The sequence below is a fragment of the Engraulis encrasicolus genome, chromosome 15 (genome assembly GCF_034702125.1).
Source record: "Engraulis encrasicolus isolate BLACKSEA-1 chromosome 15, IST_EnEncr_1.0, whole genome shotgun sequence".
Classification (NCBI taxonomy): domain Eukaryota; kingdom Metazoa; phylum Chordata; class Actinopteri; order Clupeiformes; family Engraulidae; genus Engraulis; species Engraulis encrasicolus.
Window position 1 is genome coordinate 24,924,307 of NC_085871.1, and position 20,000 is coordinate 24,944,306.

A 20,000-nucleotide genomic window follows, 5' to 3' on the forward strand; every position below is an offset into this window, starting at 1 on the left:
CTGCTCAGAATTGCTGTATATTTTTCCAGATTGTTGTGTGTGAATATCCCAGTAGATCAGTATTTTCTGAAATACCAAACCAAACCCTTTCAGCAGCAACAGCCATAACAGCCGTGCCATGTTCAAAGTCATTTAAATAACCTTTCTGCCCCATTCTGCTGCTTGGTTTGAACTGCATCAAATCATCCCGGCCATGTCTACATGCATAAATGCATTGAGTTGCCACCATGTGATTGGCTGATCAGAAATTTCCGTCAACGAACAGTTGTAAAGGTGTACCTATTAAAGTGGCCGGTGAGTGTACAGCAAATGCCGATTGTATGTCATGAGGATGATGCAAATAGCTATGTCTGCATATGGGAGAGTAGTCCAGATGCGTAGTCGAAGTCAAAGATCAAAGGCCACATGCATAACCTACAAATCTGAAAATACATGGACACTATATTAGCAAATGAAATGTCTATCCTTTGTACTGCACAGACTGGCATGGCATGTAAGTTAATCAGCTATTCGCCTACATCAGGCAGAACCAATCATATCATTCTATACAGAGACCAACTGGGCATGGTCTTGACATGGTGACTGGTCTGCATAGACATTCATGATTATTAATAAATCAATGTGTAATTTACCTACATATATAAATGTAATCTGATATACCTCTACTTTGTTATAGTTATTATTATAATAATGTAATTGTAATAATGTAATAATAATAACAACAGTAATGTGCATCTGTGTCTACAACACAGTGCTCTAATGTAATGCTATGCTGAAATGAATTGCATTGATTGTCGCCATTTCCTAATGCAGTACGGAGTCAGTTTGGCAGACAATAGTTCACGTGGCCTCATGACTGGTGATGTGGACATCCACAGTGTTTTATTTTGTATAGCAAAATCTATGCATAATTGGCTATCAAACTACAATGTATACTTTAAATCATTGATATACTTTCATTTGAAGTCTGTTTACCATCTGCTTTCAAACTGATGCTAATTTTAGTCTATCACACCACTGACGATGAGTCATACACAATTCCCTTAGTATTTTTGTGAATTCATTTTCAATGGCTGCATTCATTTTCAGTGACTATTTGCAGGTCTCATTGTGTAGGCTATGTTTAGACGTCATTTTCAGAATAGGCGGTGTCAAAACTGTAAAGTTCCATTTCCGTTTTAATTAACACCTACTTTACAACGGTTAAAAGTGTGTTTGCTTTTATTTGGGACACTGTATTTTCAGTAGAGGTGTCAAAAGTAAAAAATAAGTTCATGGTGTAAGTGCAACACTGGCATATGACAGGCCTATTACATAGCTGTTACACCATTTACTCCAAGATAGACTGTGTTGTCACTGAAAAACCACTACAAAACCCAACAAGATCCCACCACAACTTTGATCCAACCAGTGCAGAGACAGAGCTGATCGTAAGATATCTAGGCCTACACAGGACTGCTGGTTACTCAGATAAGTTCAAAAGTGTGAGTGATGCTCGCACAACCAGTAAAACAGGTGCTGGATCAAACAAGCGTGCATAGAAGAAGAAAGAAAAATCTGCACACTGTTGCTGCTCACCCATTTATTGAACACAACGTTTCGACCTCAGGCGGTGTTCCTGACGAAGACCGCCTGAGGTGGAAAAGTTGTGTTCAATAAATCGGTGAGCAGCAACAGTGTGCAGAGTTTTCTTTCTTCTTTTACTCAGATAAGTTACATGTGTTGGAAGGAAAGTGTGTTTCTTTTTTTTCTTTACTTTTACTGTTTACGTCTCTGATGTTGAAGGCAGTGGTACTGAAAGATCGTCCTAGTGTAAAATGATAGCCACAGACAGTCACGTTACCCTGGCAGTCTGGTTTGGTTACTAAGGAAAGTGTGGTCAGGAAGGAGCAAGTGTTTAAGAGTACAAACCAAGGCGAAGCAAAAGTAAACACACCACCGTGACAAAATGCCAACACTCAAACACATGGTGTGGTGCGGGTGTGTCACTCTCTTTTACTCACACCTGAGTGACGCACTGTCTTGCTGTGATTATTAAACCTCAAAACAGGTATAACGTGTTTTGACCATATCATGTCATGACGATATTGCATCTACAGTTTTAATCACCCCACAATAAACCGCACATAGGCCCATCTGCCTGCAGAATTGTGCAACAATTTGCAGATGCTTTTCATATGGAGACTCTTTGTCTTTTGTCATCCACTTAAATTATTTGGTGTGTGTGTGTCTCTGTGTCTGTGTGTCTGTGTGTGTGTGCACGTGTGCGTGTGTGTGTGCGCATAGGCATGTGTGTCGGTCCGTATTTAAAATTGTTGTAATTGGCCTGATTGCTGTGCAGGGACAAATTTAATCATAAATTGGGTCATTCATGTCTCATTTAGCGGGGGCATATGCATTTGTCTAGAGAGAGGGGAAGCGAGCGAGGGAGGGAGTGAGGATGGGAGAAAGAGGGGAGTGAGGGAGCAGAGAAGGGAGTGCGGAGTGATGAATGCTAATAATAAAAAGATGTTTTACTCATGTGGGTATACAAAAGACACACGGGCACCGTCATGAATCCAACTTAATGTCTTTGTCAATTCCTTTGTCAATTGTGGATTCCGCTATTCCTTTGAGTGCCTCCCCTTGTCCCCAAAAACAAAACTTCCCCTCGTTTTTTCTGTCTAACATGAATGATGTAGTGTGTAAAGTGCGGTATCTGGGTCATATCATTACTGATGACCTGTGTGATGATGATGATATCCAGCGTCAGTGTCGTAAATTATATGCACAGGCCAATATGTTGGCACGCAGGTTCCATATGTGCACAGATGATGTCAAGGTTAATCTCTTTAGAGCCTACTGCACACCTTTTTACACAGCACACTTATGGTGTAAATACCATACAGCTAAGCTGAAGAAGCTGCAGGCATACAATGATGCGTTTAGGATTCTCCTTCAGTTCCCAAGATGGACGAGCGCAAGCACTTTATTTGTCAATTGTAGTGTCCCCACTTTTCATGCACTGCTGAGAAATGTTATGCATAGATTTATGGGTAGACTTGCTGGATCAAGCAATGGTATAATATCTACTCTTTGTGATACCAGGCAGAGTGATACAAGGTACTTCTCTGAATTGTGGCAGCACTGGTATAGATGTTTATATGTTTTCAAATGAACTGGTGCTTTGTGATGTACCTGTCTGTTTTTGTATGTGTTTTTATGTGTTTTTATGTATCTTATATGGAACTTTTTGAGTCTGTAATAAAGTTTTCAATTCAATTCAAAAAAAAAAAATGCTGTTTTTACATATCTTCTTTCTCCTCTCCTCTCCTCTCCTGTCCTCTCCTCTCCTCTCCTCTCCTTTTATTTTGGTATTTCTGTGTCTCCATTGTGTGTTTGTACTTTAAATAGGTTAACTTCCCTTACAAGTCAAACGCACTTTAATAGAATTGTATTCAATAAAATGCAATTAAGATTAACTGAATTGTACCAAGGAGCAACACAACTGTTTTTTTTCCAGTCTTCACCCCGGCTGGCCATGGGATAGGAAGATCAGCTGTCGCCACATAGTGGTCAGGTTAGTGTTTCTAAAAGCTCTACAGATCCCCAGGGGGGCGTTATAGAGCCCTAAGGGGGCGTTGAGAAGGATGGAGCTGAGAAGAAGGTTGTGGTTTCCCACTGGGGTACAAACGTTTATTTTGTTTTTTAATACCAAGGTGGACGTTCGCTTATGATGAGGTCAAGGGGGTGTTGGGAGACTCATGATGAGGCCAAAGAAGGTGTTCAAAAAAGGTTGAGAACCACTGGTTAGGTGAAAGTAATACAGTTAGACAGACAGACAGACAGACAGACGACTGTGAAAACGGTAAAGAGAGAGCCACCGTTCGCCTAACAATGACTCATTGAAGCGTTGCCTTGTGACCGGTCTTGTGACCGTAATCCTTCGTTTAGTCCCTTTAAAATGGTGATTTTTTTTGGTGTGCAATTGGATGGACATGGATGCACATAGAGTGACAGGGTCATTTTTGGGACATGCCATTACTTCCAGTGTAAGACAGTGCTCTAAGCATCCATCGACCAGCCTGCACAAAGTTATCTCTCTGTTCTCTTGTACCGTCATTCAACACTTCAGCACATTTGCAGTTTTTTCCCCAAATGGTGACTCATGGCATGACAACACCACACCACCCTTATCACTAGACAACCACTAACCAGCCTGCCACTTCCCACCTCAGGCAGAGTGTCTGATTAGAAGAACTAAGACATATCTGCAACATTGGTATGAAAACTTCCAAATGTGAACGCAGTGTTTCAGACATCTTGGCCTTCATCAAGTGCCATGATGGCAAACCTTTGTTTGTTTTTGTCATTTCAAAGTTTTTCACCTGCACATCAAAGCTCACCTCTTTCACCCGTAATCACTTCCAATTCCACAGTTGTCGAGTAAAAGTAAAAGTAGGCTAAAAGTAAAACACAGTTTCCTTCAAACAGAGGTTGAGTAACCTGTAGACCTGTGTACTTGACTTACGATCAGCTGACTACGATCAGCTGACTGATTGGATCCAGTTTGTGGTCGGTCCTTGTTTGGTTTTTAGTGTTTTTCAGTAACAACACAGTCTCTGTCTATCTCATTAGGTACAATGGAGTAAATAATGTAACAACAGATATGTAATATCATGTGCTAGTGTAGTGTTGTACTTACACCATGAATTTACTTTTGCTTTTACTCGACACCTCCGTTCAATTCTGCGGTTCCAGGCCCTCTTGACGAATGAAATGCAAAAGAGCCGGCCCTGCCATGGCCAACCGCGGTAGGGCACTCACCTGTCATGCGGGCGGCTGACCCGGGTTCGATTCCCGGCACGGGTCCTTTGCTGATCCCTCCCTGTCTCTCTCCCAATCCTTTCCACCTCTCACACTGTCGTCTCAAATAAAGTAAAAAAAAAGACCAAAAAAACTAAAGCTCCACAAGGCCACAGGAGACAGACAGACAGACAGACAGACAGACAGACAGACAGACAGACAGACAGACAGACAGACAGACAGACATACAGACATGCACCAGACAGACACACACACACACGGAGATTGACAATTGTGGCTGTTGCCATGGATACCATGCCATTCACCTGTGCCATGTGATGTGCGCTTTGGTCACTTCATGTGCTGGTCGTCAGCCAAGTTTCCACATCATTCAATTTTCTCAACCACTTCTCCCCTTCCCTCTCTCTCTTTCTCTCTCTCTCTCTCTCTCTCTCTCTCTCTCTCTCTCTCTCTCTCTCTCTCTCTCTCTCTCTCTCCCTCCCTCCCTCCCTCCCTCTCTCTCTCTCTCCCTCCCTCTCTCTCTCTCTCCCTCTCTCTCTCTCTCTCTCTCTCTCTCTCTCTCTCTCTCTCTCTCTCTCTCTCTCTCTCTTTTCTATCTTTGTCTCTTTGTCCATCACCATCCCTCTCTTTCCAATTGTCTGCTGAACTCATGGAGCATGGGTGATACACGTGCTGTGTGTGTGTGTGTGTGTGTGTGTGTGTGTGTGTGTGCGCATGAGTGCGTGCGTGCGTGTGTGCGTGCGTGTGTGTGTAAGACACACGCATGGGTGTTGAACGGATGAATAGAGTGTGATTGCAGTTGACTTGATGATTTGACATGCAAGAGCATGTGTATATCTTTGGCACCCTGCACCCCACACACACACACACAAACACAATTGTGGTCATTAACGTTGCGGGTACGTACATGTACACACAAACACTCACAGACGCTTATTAAATTCCCAGTCAGCACACGGTGATTAAAAATTCACAACTCCAATGAAAGAGTTTCTCTGAAAAATTCATGCTCCCCTGCTCCTGGTAGTGGTGTATCTAGTGACAAGCTCAAGCTGCATGTGGACGCCAGCATCAGAGGACCCTATTGATCTCTCTCTCTCTCTCTCTCTCTCTCTCTCTCTCTCTCTCTCTCTCTCTCTCTCAGCTGTCTCGACTCTCGCACTCTCTATCTACTGCTTATTATCACTCTCTATCTGACTCTCTATCTGACTCTCTCTCTCTCTCTCTCCCTCTCTCTGCTCTCTGCCTCGACTCTTGCATTCTCTCTATCTACAGTCAATGTCTATCTGTGTCTCTCTCTCTCTCTCTCTCTGTCATGCTGTCTCAACTCTCGCATTCTCTCTATCTACCGCTCATAGTCACTCCATATCTCTCTCTCTCTCTCTCTCTCTCTCTCTCTCTCTCTCTCTCTCTCTCTCTCTCTCTCACACACACACACACACACACACACACACACACACACACACACACACACACACACACACACACACACACACACACACACTCTGCACACACACAGGGTAATTATTTCTGTCTTTCTCACCCTCGCCCTCTCTGCACCGCATATAAATAGGCCAATATGAATCCGCTGATGTTCCTCATAGCTCGTCGTATGAATATTTAAACCATTACAAACATCGAAACCGCAAACCAAGCATATATCATGCCATGGACGTGCTGCAGAGGGACTTTGTCAAACACGTAGTGTGCATTCCAATATCCGACCTTGCGCCCTCCACTTGTGCTTGTGGCCTCACGTTTTGCTGATGCCCCGCCTCTGTGGAGAAAACAAATTAAGTTTCCCCGCTGTCAACCTACCCAAAACAATTTTTGGGGGACCATGCCGTTCACAATTGAGAAAATGACTTCACAACTGAGCTTTAGCAAGACATTGAAATATACGTGTACTGCTGTTGTCAGTGATGTCATCACCATGTGTTACTTCCTGGTACGAGGCCACAAGCACAAGTGGAGGACGCAAGGTCACATATTGGAACGCACACAGTGTTTTGGGAGGAGGAGGGAGGATGCCTGAGGGAGGAGGGTCATCCCTTTTCCTACATGCCTTATGCAGCCCTAAGAATCTCATCATACAGCAGGAATTGTGTGTTTACAATACCCAGAGGGAATCTGAACATTCTGATATGAGAACATGCTGTATTTTAAACTCCCAATGGTTAAGGTTATACAAATATTTAGGCCTGCCTACCTGAAATAGTATCAAGGGATGGTTGGGATGCCAGTATTACATGCATTTTGTTTTTAGCCTACTTTTTTTGAACTAACTATATATTAGTCTTAGGTTATTTAATCTATTTTTATTCCTAATTTGTGTTTTACACAAAAAAATAGTCTTTTAATTTCCACACACCTGATAGCCTATGTTTGTAGGAATATTTATAACTGGTAATTACTTATTTATTAAAAGGTCAGTCTCTGTAGTGAGTGAAACCACGCCCACCTCTCCTCAGAGTCACCCCAGCGCTAGGAGAGGAGGAGCCTCGCGCTGACTGTGTTTTTGTGTCCCGGGTGAGATCGAGGGATTACCATTACCGACCAGCGTGTCCAGCCGCAACGGCTGGCAAAGGGGCAACGAGAGGAACCGAGACCGGGATGTAGCAGGTGCTGCGCCACCGGGGTGATCCGCGGGAATGCCCGGCGTCAATTTTGTGGGGGTGAAAAGTTTAGCTGAAGTTGAGAAAGAGAAAGCCCGAAACACCTGCGACCGAATGGTAGGCACATACCCGTTTTGTTGTGTGATTTTCTGCAGCCAGACCTTTTCATCCGTGGAATTTATGCAGATGTATTCGAAACCGAATCTCTGGTTCGTCTGAACCCTGAAATACCACACTCTCTCAGCGAGATAGCCCGGGGTTAGTTAGCCTATTGAGCCAATCAAGCTAAAACAGACACACATTGTTTATTTTATTTACGGCGGGACGGTTAGTGAAAGCGACCAACTGGTCACATTCTCACGCGTGGTTGTCATTGTGCTATACCTGACCTATAAAATATGAGAGGCATATCTTCCAGATGGTACGGAGACTATGCTACTGGTATGGCAGAAATTGTAAAATAATAGCCTACCCAGTTGGGAAAATTGACAGTGGGGTGAATTGAGTATTTCTGTTGGCTATTTCATGATAGTGCAGCACCACAGGCATGCCTGGTTATTGGTAATGTGTGAATGTTTCTCAGCTGCAGTTGGCAACTTTATTTACAAACCTCGAGCACCGGCGAGATGCCGAGAATTGAGACATGGACTCGTCAAACCGGTTGCACTAGCTAGCCCAGTAGAATGATGGTGTGTGCACTGCAGTCAGTGTGTGATTGTGACTGTGTGTGTGCGTTACAATCCGAAGTTGGTTTTGCAACAGGACGCGCAGAGAAAAGAAACTACGCTTCCTCGACAGGCGAGGACGCCTACACGTCAACATATGCCAAGCATCCACTTGTGCGCAACCAGCCCACTCTACGGAGCAACTGGCCCAACAGTGCGTCTTTACTCTGTACTCTTTTGTCTGTAGGAGTTTTTGTGTGGAAAAAGTATGCACGCGCGCAAAGCTTACCCATCTTTCAAGGAGCAATAAATTTACCATTTTAGTTTTACATTTTTTAGGGGTGTCTTTAGAAATCAGACCAAAATTAAATTAAAACGACATTGCATTTTGATCTCCAAAGACAACCAATCTTACAGTAGCCTACACTCATCACCCTATTCACACACACAAGCTACACGCGGCGCACTTGTTGGAGGGGGACAGCGCGAGGGCATTCTGCTATGGCCTACTGAACAGCAGGCTCACTCCGTTGTCAGGGCAACTCACGGAATTCATTCACCCACCAGCCAGCCAACCAACCCCCCCCTTATCGGATGCGGACAACGCGGACACACGCGCTCATTCATTCTCGTCCTCCTTTTCTTTTCTTTCGCCACACAGTCGGCCTTCTCCTCTCTCTTTTTTCCTCGTTGCGCGCACGCCAGTTTGTATTTTGAAGTGGTTGATGGTGCTTAAGCTAGAGTTAGTCGGTCAATGAGCCCCGGTGTGCAAGACAAGTGCGTTTAAAATTTGATGAGTCTTTTTTTTTCCTCTTGTTTTTTTATGGTCTGGCGAGGTCTAAGATTGAAGTGCCCACACACAAGCGCAGCACGCCCCATACATGTTGCCCGGCAAGTGTGTGTGTGTCTGCGTTTGTGTAGGCCTATGTGTGTGTTTTTGTGTGAGAGAGAGAGGGAGAGGGAGAAAATAAAAAGTGGATTAAATGGGCTAGCTTTCCAGGGAAGATTGTCTCATGGTGGATTAGACAGTTGTCCCGGTTCTTTTGGCCCCACAAATGCCACAAGTGCGTTAATGGGGAGATGCGAGTGAGGCTGAGATTACGTGTCCATTTGGTCTGTGCTTGTTAGTTAGGATGTCATTGAACCTCTGGGAAACACACACACACACACACTCTCCCTCTCTCTCCCTCTCTGTCTCACTCTCTCACTCACTCACACACACACACACACACACACACACACACACACACACACACACACACACACACACACACACACACACACACACACACACACACTAAAGTCTCCACTTTAGCGATGAGCTTTGACCCATGTGTATTCCGTTGGTAGTGTAAACCAAGATCTCTCTCTCACACACACACACACACACACACACACACACACACACACACACACACACACACACACACACACACACACACACACACACACACACACACACACACACTGTGTGAAAACCACCCCACTATAACAGGTGCAGATATCACTTACTGACTAGCCTGTTGGCTGTGTGAGGGACTCAGCAGAAGACCTGTCAGACAGACCCTTATTAAATACGTAGAGTCCAGTGGCATTAAAACAGCTTTGTTTTCACCCAGTCTGCCGCTAAGGCCGTAGCCAGCTGTTGTTTTGATTGGTCTGCGTTATGTTTTTTTTTAAACAGCTTGGTTCAGGTCACTTAATTCTCAGCCAATCAGCTTCTGAATCTGCGCCCTAGTAAATGATTGCTTTTGATTGGTCAGCAGTAAGTGTGTTTTTGCAGGATGCTGACTAAGCTGCTGCACCATCTCTCTGGTCATTAAAGGGGATTTTCTTCAGCTTTGGTGTTCAGCGTTGAGTGACATAGTAAACCTGAAATCTGTCACAAGGATTACACAGGTTTCAGTGTCTCAGAAAGTGACATATACATGGTGTGCCTGCTCACACACACACACACACACACACACACAAACACACACACACGCTACATATTGCGCTGTCAGGATAAACCCAGACATGGCCACGACTGAGATTTGGTGAGAATCTGGGCAGTTTGGTTTAGTGGGGGAAGTCGTCATGGGTAAGCGGTCAGGACGTCAGACTTGTAGTCCAAAGGTTGCCGGTTCGACTCCCGACCCGCTAGGTTGGTGGAGGGAGTAATTAACTGCTCCTCTTGTGTTCTGTCTCTTGAACACATGGTCACACGAGTATACACACACACACATGCTACGTGGATGACTCCTCAGTGGAGGTCTGTCTGTCTGTCTGATCGCTTTCATCACATTACATCCAATGTGGAGCTGCTTTGACAGGATTATACTGTGCTCCTCTCGTGCTCTCTCTGTTTTTACACACACACACACACACACACACACACACACACACACACACACACACACACACACACACACACACACACACACACACACAGTATATGACATCCTTAATATGGGACACACACACACACACACACACACAGGCTTCCCATTCACAGCAGCCGGGCTGCGTCTGGTCTCATCCGCCTCTAGTCATGTTTGAAAGGCAGAACAGATAATCTGTACTATTGGAGAGAGGGATTAAAGTTAGGAGAGAGAGAGAGAGATATGGATGAAGATAGAGAGAGAGAGAGAGAGAGAGAGAGATAGGGAGGAAGAGAGAGAGAGATGGATGAAGAGAGGGAGGAAGAGAGAGATCTGGATGAAAAGAGAGAGAGAGAGATACATGGATGAAGATAGGGAGGAAGAGAGGCCGTGAAAGACCGTTGGAAGAGAAGATAGAGAGAGAGGGGTGAATTGATGAGAAGAGGAACGGAGAGAAAGGTGGTGGAAGACAATAGGAGAGAGAGAGAGAGAAATGGGGGATGAAGTAAATTCGAGATAGATATAGAAATGTGATAATTGATGACAACAGATAATTGATACAGAAATTGATGAGAAATAGTCATGTAGATGGAGAGACAACAAGAATAGGAAAATTGCGAGAGCAAGAGGGAGAATCGTACGAATAGAGAGAGAGAAATAGAATGATATAAATTGAGTTATATGGAGTGAAGGAAAAACAGACTATACCAATCAAATGGGCTGTGTGTGAGTGTGTGTGTGTGTGTGTCTGTGTGTGTCTGTGGGTGTGTGTGTGTATGTGGCAGGAGTGGAGCTATGAGGGTGCAAGCAGGGCATTTACCCCTGGGCCCAGGGCCTTCCCGTATTGGTGGTGGGGGCCCTATTGTGACCTTGGCAGGGCTTTTGCAGGGCCCAGTCAGTGTTTTGCCCTGGGGCCCTGTGTGCAATTGTTCAGCCACTGATGTGTGGTTAGACTCTAAAATTCTAATTGTATGTTCAGTGCAGATTGTTTTGGTTGCATAGCTTGTTGTACATTGTTGTGGCGGTTCCACTCAAGGCAAGTCAATTTCTGTCTGCTCTGGTCGCACAAAGAATTTGAAATTACTTTTCTTCACTCACCCTGTCCAATCACTATGGATAGCAAGTGGATGTGGTTATCATCTGGGATTTTTGTGCGTGTGCGTGTGTGTGTGTGTGTGTGTGTGTGTGTGTGTGTGTGTGTGTGTGTGTCTGTGTTTGTGTGTGTGTGCGCGCCCGCCCGCCCGCGTGCGTGTGTGTGTGTGTGTGTGTGTGTGTGTGTGTGTGTGTGTGTGTGTGTGTGTGTGTGGTTTAGGTGGGATGATGCACTGTATGTCACTGAGCGCATAAACAAAGTCTATTTGTGTTAAGCTGGACCTTTAGTGTGTTTGTGCGTGTGTGTCTATGAGTGTGTTTGTGGGTGTGTGTGCGCGCAGGCGCACTTGTATGTGCCTCTGCATGTGCACACACACTGTAGGGTGTGTGTGTGTGTACTACTTGTGCCTGTGTTTGTCTATGCACGTGCACACAGTAGGATGTGTGTGTGTGTGTGTGTGTGTGTGTGAGAAAGAGTGTGAGCACAACATGCTTATACTGGTACTTCTAGTATGTGTGTATCTGAGCACGTGCACAGTTATATTTATGACAGTGAGTATATAGGCTAGTTCTCAGTACAGCACCCCGGTGTAGAGAGAGAGAGCAGGGTGGTGTCATTAGGAAAAAATGTGCCGCTCCCCAATAGAGCAGGAGCCAGTGGAAAACTATACAGCATGCTCCTTTAAACCAACGCATCTTTGACATCAGTTAGTGGCGGAACAATTGCAAACTGAGCCCCCGGGCAAAACACTGATAGGGCCCCCCATACGGCCTGCCAACAATACAGGAGGGCCCTGGTCCCAAGGGCAAATGTCAATGTAAAACAACTGTAACTTAACTGTAATTCGGGGTACGTTTCTAAGGTGGTTGTTGGAAAAAATTCTGTTTCACAAAAATCGAGAATCCCTGCATTAGCAGATTGACAAAACAGGATTGGCAGACTCTATCATGTGCCAAATAATTTAGGCATCCTGTGGAAAATTACCTACAAGTCATCTTACGCTATATCTTTTGACATCAACACAATAGCACTCATTACTCACCAAGACCTCTCTAATAACAAAAGTATCACAACAATGATATCATAAGTAATGCAACTGTCCAGTTCAATGGGCATACTCTTTTAAAGACATCAGTATTGTTATAAATTTGCTGTTACCAGCTTGGCAATGACCAAGTCGTAATGTAATACTAAAGGTTCTGTGTAATGCCGTTGTAGTGTAGTACCATTGTAGTGAAGTCTTTTCAGTGACTATTAGGACTACAGCATTCCAACAGCGGAACCGTGCACATTATCAGATGGACTAAAACACAGGGTTGGGTTGGCAGACTCTACTACGTCCATGCCGGGCCAAGTAATTAAGTCAAAGTCCATCATCTAGTGGAAAAATATACGGTCTGTAGCACACCCTTGACATCAGCACAATGGGAGCCTCTTCTCACCAGGGCTGCAAGACCTTTCGAAGATAACGCACACTGTCACAAGGTGTGAAATACAGTAGTGCACAATCACAGCTTAACACTCCTGTGTCCTGTCCTGTGCCTGTGCTTTTATTGTTGGTCCCAGACACAATGTGTGCACCAATGTGTATATATATTTTTTGTTTGTTTTTGACATGCATTACATGCTTACAGATTGGTGTAAGCATGTCATGGTGTAAGCATGTATTGGTGTTACGGTACAGGGGACAACACTTTACGTTCATGTTGTGATTACTTTTTGAAGCCTTCACTTTAATTATGTACATGTCACAACATGTAGTGTCTTGCAGTTAAGCTACACCACTGCCAAACATGTGGTTCAAGCATATTATAATCACATGATGTTACACGATAACTACGTGACATAAGTGGGACAGTAAGTTGAAGTGCAATGGTGATGATGAATGTAGTTCAACAATGAAGCTTCTGTTTGCTCTGCTATGGTTAAGTAATAAGTAACCAAAATTGTAATTGCTATGTCTTAATCTGTTACTTAAGGCTCTTGGTAATGTCATAGCGGTGTTGCTATTATGTAGTTGAGTATTTTCAGCAAATAGTGAATATACCCCATCTGCACAAAGAGGTGAAGTTCTTCTTTGAATTTCCATTCAAAGTTCTTCTGTACCAGAGTTCTCCCATATTAATATATATAGTGAGTTATCTGACATGCAGTATCAGTTTGACTGACACATAAAAAGGCCATGGTGGCGGATGAGCGAGTGGCCATGTTTACGTGAAGTGTGGTAGTGTAGGATGGGCCTAATTGCTTTGTCTGGCCGGGGAGAGGATTAGTGTTAAATGTGTACGGTGGGCAGTCAGGAGTAGTCAGGGCTCAGCTCAGTGTCTCCACGCCCAGAGAGTCGGACAGGGATCAGCCAGGGCACAGCAGGGGTGGGTATATGCGCTTCAGACTACATACATGTTTTTTGTTTGGTTTATAAACATGGTGTTGTGAGGAAGGGCAAGACACTGGCAGCCAACCACGTGAGCTAATATTTTGACCGACAGCTTTTTCCAACAATCAGAGGAACATGTGTGCAAAACATGAAATAATGATTTGAACACAAGTAGTAAAACCTTGAAGTCGATTCTATAGCTTACTGGGAGCCAATGCAGGGACCTTAAAATCAAATCTTCTTGTTCTTGTAAGAACCCTTGCAGCTGCAAGGTGCGTCTGTGTATGATGGTGGGCAGAGTAGGTATTGCAACTGTGTTGTGCATTGACACTGTGTTGCCCATTGCCAAATTTGATCTTCTCATGAATACTCAGCAAGAAACTTAATATATATGACCACAGTACTGTAAGCTAAAGCTATGTAGAGAAAAATGTCGACCGGACATGTTTCTGGACATTAAAAACGGCGGACCTGAGAAGGTCCACATTTCCATGTATGAAAAGGGCAATTTTTCCATTGAATTCCATTAATGAATACTTATTTGGTGGTGGTGGTAATTATTTGTGAAAAAGGTAACCTGGGCATCATGCATTCTGGAAATAAACTACTACAAATATTACACAGTGCACCACCTTTAACAAAATTGTTAGACAAGGAGTGTATGAGTGTCTTCTCTTCTCTTATATGGAGTTCCTCTGTTGAAAATGTTTTTATTCTTTGCCTAGAATACGGTAATCTGGTAATAACCGAAACTGCAATGTCAATGTTGGGTTTTCTTATCAGCTCTCTCTCTGTTGGTCAGGACATTCTGGCAGATCATCAGACCACTGTCACACAGGCCATGTGGTCGCACTGTATGGGGTTAAACAAACCAATCCGATGTAAAATAAGTATGACGAATGAGAGAGAGTGCCTGCCATGTAGGCAAGAGGGCCTCCGCCTTCTATGAATCTGTTCAATATTGGGCTAGAGGTTACTGGCTCTCCGGTCATCGCTGTGTGTTTGTGTGTGAGTAGGGCCTTGGTCTCCAAACAAAGGCCTGCGGGCCAAATCCGGCCCGGACATGGCAATCGTTTGGCCCGTCATGAGGTCAGAACAAATGAAAACATAATTTGGCCCTTGAGGAAAAACATTTGGAGATCACTGTCCAACTATCGATGGAAAAAAAAACGGGACACTTCATTGTCACAGGGGTTCTTGGGATCCTCTCCCAGAAAAAAAAATATTTCTTAGATGTAATGTCCTGCATTTTAACGTCCTGTGTCCCATTTCAGCTCAATACGGAACCCGTACATTTATTTCTAAATAATGGCACGATATATTTCAAGGGACGATTGGCAACCCTATGTGTCAGAGACATAGAGAGAGAGAGTGTGCGTGCGTGCGTGCGTGCGTGCGTGCCCGTGTGTCCGTGTGTTCCTGTGTTCCTGTGTGTGAGTTAATACAACACAACCTTAAGCACTCGAGTAACAAGCTCTTCCTGACCTGCCTTCACATTGTGGCCCAGCGTCTATCTTGAGAAGGTCAGTTGAGGAGGAGAGCTGAGTGTGTGTGTAGCCTACTCTACTCTCTTGAGTGTGTGTGTAGCCTACTCTACTCTCTTGAGCGTGTGGGCTAGCATAGTAATGGCTGTGGTCAGTGTTTATTTTAGTGGTCAGTGTTTTCTTTTTTTTAGTGTGTGCTGCAGGTGTTCAGTCAGTCTGAGTAATGGAGATAATGGCCACTTGTCTGACCACTCCATTAGTAATCATGATTTTTTTTTACTTTATTCGACAGGACAGTGTGAGAGGTAGACAGGAACCGAATGGGGAGAGAGACGGGGAGGGGTCAGCAAAGGACCCGGACCGGGAATTGAACCCGGATCAGCCGCATGGTAGACGAGTGCCCGGTTGGCCACTTGTCTGACCACTCCACTAGTCATCATGAAATCTACATTAGCCCTATATATTCGACCCACCCAATTACACTTCCTATGGCAGTCCACAAAGGGTACATTCCATTATCATCACTCAGTAGTGGGCAATTATTTTGGCTCAAGGGCTACATTGGGTTGCCAATAGTGACCAAAGGGCCAAATTTCACTGGCAACTTGTGTCAGAAATAACAAAATAATGTAACGTTTTTTAATATTTCAATTGATTCAACTTTTCAATGCATTGATGAATACAACCTTGGTTAATCTCCAAGCTTGAAGATCCCTGTATTGGGTAGCCAGTTTAAGAGTGTTTGGGGAGAGTATCATATTGCATTGAAAAGTTGAATTTGTTGTAAAAGCTCTGTGGGCCGCATGAAACGGCCACCGGGCCTGAGTTTGCCCACCGTTGTCATAACTCCTGCCCTTCTATTCACCTCTGCCTCCGTGTAGAAAGTTAAGTTAAGTTTTCCATCTGTCAGGCCAGCCACAGCAACTTTTAGGGGGACTTTTCCCCATTCAGCCTCCCCATTGCAAATGAGGAATTGACATTTGAATTGCGCTTTTGCAAGGTATTGAATTAAACGTCAGTCGTCAGTGACATCATCACGAGGGAAGTGGCTAATGTGTGGCTAATGGGAAGAACCCTAAAGATGTGACTGAGGCCAGTCTGGCCATCTTTTTAATTTCAAGTATTGGTCAGAATTGGGGCCAGTCAACACTTCTGTTTAGGGGAAAACACAGTTTTGCAATTATTGATTTCTGAGAAGTCTGAAATCAGCACAGCCTGGTCAGACTAAAAGGTTGGAAGCTCTGTTATAGATGTGATAGCCAGAAGACTACGTTTGTAGATAAGGTAGAATAGTGGATTGGTGGATATGGTTTTAATAGCATTTAGTGTTTGAAAGATTGTAATCTTATTTCACATAGGCCAGCTGGTCCATGCATGTGTGCTTGTGTGTGTGTGTGTGTGTGTGTGTGTGTGTGTGTGTGTGTGTGTGTGTGTGTGTGTGTGTGTGTGTGTGTGTGTGTGTGTGTCTTTTCAAATGTATGCATGCGTGCATGCATCGTGTGTGTGTATGTGTGTTTGCATGCGTGTCACTGCCCACATGCCTGTGTGTGTGCGTGCGTGCATGCATCGTGTGTGTGTATGTGTGTTTGCATGCGTGCGTGTGTGTTTACGTGTGTGTGTGTGTGTGTGTGTGTGTGTGTGTGTACTGCAACAGGGTCTCCAGGAGTTGTGTGAGTGTATTTCATGTCTGCTAAGGCTAGATGAGGGCTCTCTTCCTCTTCCTGCCCGTGTTGGTTTAGTCAGCTCTGCGATAAGCATTTTGAACTTATCAAGGGGATGGAGTTGGTCATACTGCAACGGTCGGGGTCAAGAACTGAACTGACACACTTTTCACCCTCAGGCTAGCCGTGCGTGCGTGTGTGTGTGTGTGTGTGTGTGTGCGTGTGTGTGTGTGTGTGTGCGCGTGTGTGTGTGTGTGTGACGTGTGTGTGTGTGTGTGTGTGTGTGTGTGTGTGCGTGTGTGTGCGTGTGTGTGTGTTCCCATAAAACAGACACATGTGATTCTAGTCACTCCAAGGGGAAACAGAAAGGGGAATTGAGTAGGGGATAGGAGTACTGTGTGTGTGTGTGCGTGTGCGTGTGCGTGTGTGTGTGTGTGTGTGTGTGTGTGTGTGTTATTGCGAGGATCTGTGCGTGTATTGTTTGTTGGATGCTAAGTAGCAAAACAAAAACAGAATAGAGAAGGGACCGTGTGCTGTGCTGTGTGTGTGTGTGTGTGTGCATGCGTGTACACACGCTGTGTGTGCGTAGGCCGTGAATCACAAGGGCCTCATTGTGTGTGTGTGTGTGTGTGTGTGTGTGTGTGTGTGTGTGTGTGTGTGTGTGTGTGTGTGTGTGTGTGTGTGTGTGTGTGTGCTGCCCTAGGACATGGTCAGTCATGCATGAGGCTGTACTCCATATTGAACCTAGAGATTGGATGAGGTGTTAGGCTCGCCCCCCACATACACACACGCACACACACACACACACACACACACACACACACACACACACACACACACACACACACACACACACTCATTTTTGTTTCGGTTATGTGCATGCCTTCTGTCCGTGCATATGCGTGCGTGTGTGCGTTCGTGGAATGGGTGTGTATCTCCAAGGCATGTTGACCTATATCAGCAGAAAAATACCTTTGGTCTGTTTGTGCAGCGTGAGCCTTGGCTAAGACACACAGGTGTGTGTGTGTGTGTGTGTGTGTGTGTGTGTGTGTGTGTGTGTGTGTGTGTGTGTGTGTGTGTGTGTGTGTGTGTGTGTGTGTGTGTGCCTGCGTGCGTGCGTGCGTGCATGCGTGCATGTTCGTTGACAAATGCACTCAGATGCTTAGACTGCTCACACACACACACACACACACACACACACACACACACACACACACACACACACACACACACACACACACACACTCACACACTCTCTCTCTCTCTCTCTTTCTCTGTGTGAATATACGACTGTTTGCTTTGTGCATGTGTTGGTCATCAGTATCTGTCATCTTATCAAAGCAGTGACCCAGCTAGGTGTGGCCTGTAGGCCTAGTTTCCTGACTGGGAGTGTGGACAGGTGTGCACGTGTGCACGTGCAGACGCACGCACGCACGCACGCACGCACGCACACACGCACACACACACGCGCACACACACGCGCACACACACACACACATACACGCACACACGCATACACACACACAAATCCTTTTTTTTGAGAAACGCCCATCCAAGAAGAGATGGCTCATATCAAGGGGTTATTCTTTTACAAAGAATATTAGTATTTTAACTCATAATAATTTAATTAGTAATAATACTATGTATAAAAATGGAAAAAGTGGAAAAATACACAAGTAATAATTTAACTAGTAATAACTTATATTATAAATTATAAATACTAGTCATAGAGTAAGGTGATACACACACACACACACACACACACACACACACACACACACACACACACACACACACACACACACACACACACACACACACACACACACACACACACACACACACTCGTCAGCAAGCCAAGGAAGACATTATCATCAACCTCTGCATCTGGTTTCTGTTGTTTTGTATAAATTGACCTGCAGTCAGATAACACCATCCTCAGCTCACGGAATGTTGAAAGCCTCGGAATGTTACGGTGCCAGGTACATTTATGACACGAGGTCACGTCCTTTCGACAGCTAGATTTTTATTGTTTCACTCTGGTGGCAAATGTGAAATACAACTTCATCAGCTTAAAATAGAGTTTTGTCATCATTTATCAGTCACTTGCCTATTAGAAATAGGGGTCGACCGATACAGGTTTTTTAATGGCCGATGCGATACCGATATTTTTTCCATCACCCTTGGCCGATACCCGATTTCCGATACCCGATACGCCGATGCCGATATTGTTAAAAAGTGTTAAAAATGACAAAAATCAGTACTGTATCATTTTTAAAAAAAAATCCTATCCCATCACCTTTTCATCACACCATAACATGAATAACAAGAAAATTACTGTAATGTACAAAGCACACTGAGCAACTAGTTTTCAAGTTTTTCATTATAGCCACCTAAAAAGGTATAGGCCTACATAAGGCATTAAAAATTCAAAGGACTGTGGCTTGACAGTGGTACAATAGCATAGAGCTTGACTGTAAATTTGAAAAATGTTGGGGATGACCCCAAGATTATTATGGGTTTAAATATGTATGCCTATTTGATTGTAGGCCTACTTGATTTACTAGGGCCTTTCAAAAAATAAATCAAATCAACTAAATAACAAACAAAAGCCCAAAATAACAAACCAGAGAAATGCAAACAAAACACATAGACAAGTAAAACCATGTTCTTATTTTCATATTATAATATAAAATACATTGCAAAGAATCCCACCAGTAAAAACACCCCTGTTCAAAATGGTTTGGTCCGCCAAACGGCGGACACCCCTCTATTTTACACAGATTGGAACATTCACTTGTTGCTGAACGAGGAAGTGGCAGCATGCCGGTGACCTGGTCACTTAAATGTTACAGAAATGTTTTACACAGTATTTCTACCAAATAAACTTCTATGAATTGAAATAGCCAGTTTGCAAGTGATGTTTGTTACTCATTGGA

At 44.2% G+C, this 20,000-nt stretch overlaps 1 protein-coding gene across 1 annotated transcript in view; it reads left to right on the top strand.

Moving 5' to 3' along the window:
• The first annotated feature begins 7,358 nt into the window (after positions 1-7,358).
• Positions 7,359-20,000, top strand: part of LOC134463913 (transmembrane and coiled-coil domain protein 3-like) — a 30,308-nt gene continuing 17,666 nt past the window's right edge. The window contains exon 1 of the mRNA XM_063217254.1: positions 7,359-7,538. Coding sequence (XP_063073324.1) covers positions 7,458-7,538 — 81 coding nt within the window. The 5' untranslated portion in view covers positions 7,359-7,457. The remainder of the gene's footprint in view (positions 7,539-20,000) is intronic.